The sequence below is a fragment of the Acanthisitta chloris genome, unplaced genomic scaffold (assembly GCF_000695815.1).
Source record: "Acanthisitta chloris isolate BGI_N310 unplaced genomic scaffold, ASM69581v1 scaffold10686, whole genome shotgun sequence".
Classification (NCBI taxonomy): Eukaryota; Metazoa; Chordata; class Aves; order Passeriformes; family Acanthisittidae; genus Acanthisitta; species Acanthisitta chloris.
The window spans coordinates 2,664-6,798 of record NW_008677616.1 but is presented as its reverse complement, the minus strand read 5'-3'; the positions used below and the strand labels follow the sequence as shown (position 1 = coordinate 6,798).

The following is a 4,135-nucleotide window of genomic DNA, read 5'->3' as shown; positions in this document are numbered from 1 at the left end:
GGCACCCCTTGGTGCTCATCGGGCACTGACAGGAACCCCCTGGAACCCCTCCCCAAGCCCCGGTACCGCCGTGCACCTCCCGGCACCCCGTGGAACTCCCCACCACTACTCGCAGAAGACCCCGACCCCTCCCTGACACTCTCCGGTGCCTCTGACCCCCTCTGCCGCCTATGGGTGCACTGGGACCCCCGTGGGGGGCAATGTGTGCACTCCAGCCCTGCCATGGTGGGGGATCCCGTGACCACCAAGGGACACTGCCCTGAGGGGTTCCTGGGCTTCCACGTCCTCTCCAGCCTGGAGCAGCAACTCGTGCGCTGAGTCCCCACGTGGGCCCCCCCCGGTCCTCCCCCCGGGGCTGGCAGCACCCGGCACTCCCGGCAGGACCGATCCAAGGTCACGGACACCACAGGGAAGGTCCGCAGCTGCCACCCAGTGGAACAGCCAGTACAGCCGCAGCCATGTCACGGTGCACCTTCACCCTCCTTGTCCTCCTCCTGGTGGGAGTATCTCCTCAGTGGGGCTGGAGGCACTATATGGCAGCTCCTCTGGAGCCCCTGGGCAGAGCTGTGTCCCCTCGCAGCGCTGCGGCCCCTCTCTCCATCACACAGCACGTGCCGACCTTCCCGGAGCACGGACATGGTCGCCACCGGCAGAAGAGGGACTGGGTCATCCCCCCTACCAACTGCCCTGAGAACGAGCGGGGACCCTTCCCCAAAAAGCTGGTGCAGGTACATGACACCGTCGGGATTGGGTGTAGGGCAGGGGGCTCCCCTGAGCACTGGGGTCCCTCTTACTCACCCCATCACACCTCGGCTCCAGATCAAATCCAACAAGGACAAGGAGACCAAGGTATTCTACAGCATCACAGGGCAGGGAGCAGACACCATCCCTGTGGTTCTGGGAGGAGAAAGGGCCCAGCATTCCCCGACAGCACTGGCCTTGACCCCAGACAGCTCCGGAAAGCTGGGCAGGGTCAATGTCTCCCTGCACGTGCCATTGTGGGCAGAGACAGGGCTGCCGGGATAGGGCTGCTTCCTCATCAGGTCTGGGCTGGCTGTTGCTGCCACGCTGTGGCCCACCACGACGGGCAGGTGAGTAGGGGGCCCGGCATCCCAGTAGGAACCAGCCAGCACTCACATCGCGGCAGCTGCCGTGCCTGGGGCCGACCCCCGCGGCGTGAGAAAGATGTGGGTGCCCATGTCTCAGCCCCGGGGCACAGCGGGTGCAGGGGCTTGGCTACAGCACAGCCAAAGGGGAGGCAGATGGTGCTGCCAGGACAGGTCCCAGCCCTGTTTCCCCCTCTGACACAGGCTGACGGCATGTCTGGGGGGATGAACGGCTCCCTGACCACCCACGTGCTCAACACGGCCACGGGGCTGCCGGCAGCTGGCCTTGTGGTCCGCCTGGCCCAGCTGCAGGAGCCAGGGCTGCAGTGGAGGGAGCTGGCAGAGAGGTAGGAGAGCCGGTGACACTGGAATGGGACAGGGACGCTGCTGCCGGTGCCCTGTGAGCTTGGCCAAAGGTGCCCGGCAAAACCAGCTTTGCCCGGGGGCTGCTGGCGGCAGGGCTGGTGCTCGGGGGTATGACTGGGGCAGGTTTTGGGGGTATGGCAGGGATGGGTTTGGGGTACAGCAGGGCTGGCTTGGTCTGGCTTCAGGCACACGGACACAGATGGGCGCTGCCGACCCCTCCTGGCAGCAGGACAGGCCAAGGCTGGCACCTACAAGCTGCGCTTTGAGACAGCAGAGTACTGGCAACGGCTGGGGCACACCAGTTTCTACCCCTTCGTGGAGGTATGGAGCATGGGGAGCCAGGGACAGGGGACACAGGAGGTCAGGGGGCTGTGTCCCTCAGGGTCCAGCTACAGGATCCCCACCACTGCCTCCTCCCTCTCCCTCAGGTTGTCTTCACCATCGTCGACCCGGTGCAGAAGCTCCATGTACCACTACTGATCAGCCCCTACTCCTACACAACCTACCGTGGCAGTTAAGGGGGCACAGCCTCCCTCTGGAGACAAAGGAACAATACTACCAATGCCATTAAAGGCTCCAAACAGCACTGTTTGCCTCAAAAAATCACCTTCTGGAGTGAGGGGGACAGAGGGAGCCCCAGGGGCAGCCCAGCATGGTGGGTGGAATAGTGGGAAGCCTCGGGCTGTGGTTCTTCCAGGGAGGAGAGGGTCCTGCACAGGTTCACTGGGGTCTGTTTAATGGCAGGCAGCAGGAAGAGGGCACAGCCCCACTCCCAGTGTGCCAGGGGGACCCTCGGTGCTGTCTGGTGGTGCTCGGGTGGGGCCTGTCTTGGGGTCTGTCTTGGGGCTTGCCTGCCCTGGCAGCGGGATGGCCAGCGGCTGGAAGCCCAGGCTGTCCAGGGGGATGCCAAAGGCTGTCAGCTTCGCCTCAAAGGTCTGCAGCATGTCGTTGTATGCCTGCGAGGGACAGGTCCTTGGTCAGCCCCTCACATCAGGGCAGGGGCTCCCTGTGCCCCCCGATCCTGTTTCCAGCCCCCAAGCCACAGCCATGGAATCAGGGAGTCATTTGGGTTGGAAAAGCCTCTAAGACAATCAAGTCCAACCGCTCCCTCAGCACTGCCAAGGCTACCACTATACCATATCCCCAAGAGCCACACCTACACAGCTTTTAAATCCCTCCAGCATTCCTACCCACCCTCACCTTGCAGACTTGGGCCAGCTGGAGCTGCAGGTCCTGGTTCTTGGAATGGAGCATATCCTGTGAAGGTAGACAGGGTGTGAAGCCGTGCTGCCCAGCCCTGGGGACACGGTGGCCACGCCGCGGGCGGGAGTGGCGTGGCAGCGCGCATGGAGGAGCTGCAGCGCGAGCAGAGTGGCCAGCAGCACAGTCTGGCAGGTGGCCATCACCCTGCCCCCTCCGAGTGGCACTGCCAGGGACAGCCAGCCCCAGGCAGGGACAGGGACGCCACAGCCAGCCCTGGACAGGGACAGGGACCTCCCGGATCACCATCACAGCCAGCCCTAGGCAGGGACAGGGACACCACAGCCATCTCAGTCTGCCCCAGCACGCAGAGAGCACCGGCAGCACCTGCTCTGGCAGCACCACCGCGGCACCGGGGGAATTACAGGGAGACGGGCCCCTGGGGCAGTTGAGCAGAGGAATTTGGGGACCCTGGCAGCTGCGGGAGAGCCTGACGCCACGACGCCTTCCCTGGAATGTGTTTTCCTTCCACCTGCTGGGAGGTGACACATCCACTGCCGATCCCACGGCATTGCTACCCATCCCCAGGGCACCCCAGAGCTTCCCTGCCACCCCCTGCAGTGGGGACACATGGATGGGGACAAGCAGGAGAGCATGGGAGCAGTGCAGCCCTCATCCCCTGTGTCTGCCCGACCCGCCCCCAGTGCTGCTCCGTGGCTCTGGCTGCGGCAGGAATGTGGGTCTCCAGGCTCTCTGCAGAGGTATTTTTAGCACGTCAGACGCTGCAGAGCCCCAGGATCCCGTCTGCGCTGTCCCCGTGGCCAGGCACGGCTCACCGGGTGTGACCCCCATGCGCTTTGTGTGGCGGCACAGCACCATGGCAGTGCCGCAGGGCCCAGGCCACGCTCCTCGAAACAGGCCCCACCTGAGGGACAGAGCAGTGCCAAACTGACACCCACACGCTCCGCTCTCGAGGCAGAGCCGAGTGCCCCGCGGCGCCATGCGTGGCCCTGGGCGTGCCAGGAATGGGTGACACGGCAGTTACAGCCACGCAGGACAGGGACGGGAATGCTCCTGGGGCTGTGGACACCCTGCAGCAAGCTCTGTCCCCCACATCCAGCCCTCAATGGCCTCTGGTACCTCCAACTTCTGTGAGCCCAAGGAGAGGGCGTTGAAGTCAAGATTGGAAGCACTGAGGACCTCGCTGAGCTCCACTTGCTTCTGTGTCAGGCGGCTGTGGAGTCCCTGCAGCTTGCGCTCCAGGAGCAGGTTCTTGAAGCCTGTCTTCTGCTGCACCTCCATAATGGCTTTGGTGAACTTCTGATAGAGCTCATCTCGTTCCGCCTGTACCTGCTCCGGCAGACAGCACAGCAACACACTGCCCTCAGGACTGCAGAAGGCTAGTCGGGGTCTGCCTAATGGTCTGGAGCATAAAGGGGCAGCAAACTGGTCTGGCAGCTTGG

General features: G+C 64.0%; 2 protein-coding genes across 2 annotated transcripts in view; one reads left to right on the top strand and one right to left on the bottom strand.

The window, feature by feature from the left end:
- The first annotated feature begins 458 nt into the window (after positions 1 to 458).
- On the top strand, positions 459 to 1,990 carry LOC103803996 (5-hydroxyisourate hydrolase-like). The gene is made up of 4 exons (XM_009076581.1): positions 459 to 728; positions 1,311 to 1,453; positions 1,658 to 1,793; positions 1,901 to 1,990. The coding sequence occupies exons 1-4, from the start codon at positions 459 to 461 to the stop codon at positions 1,988 to 1,990; spliced, it is 639 nt and encodes a 212-aa protein (XP_009074829.1).
- A 216-nt stretch (positions 1,991 to 2,206) lies between these two features.
- GAS8 (growth arrest-specific 8) overlaps positions 2,207 to 4,135 on the bottom strand; it is a 3,847-nt gene continuing 1,918 nt past the window's right edge. The window contains exons 4-6 of the mRNA XM_009076580.1: positions 3,813 to 4,022; positions 2,673 to 2,729; positions 2,207 to 2,428 (exon numbers count right to left, since the gene is read on the bottom strand). Coding sequence (XP_009074828.1) covers positions 2,207 to 2,428; positions 2,673 to 2,729; positions 3,813 to 4,022 — 489 coding nt within the window. The remainder of the gene's footprint in view (positions 2,429 to 2,672; positions 2,730 to 3,812; positions 4,023 to 4,135) is intronic.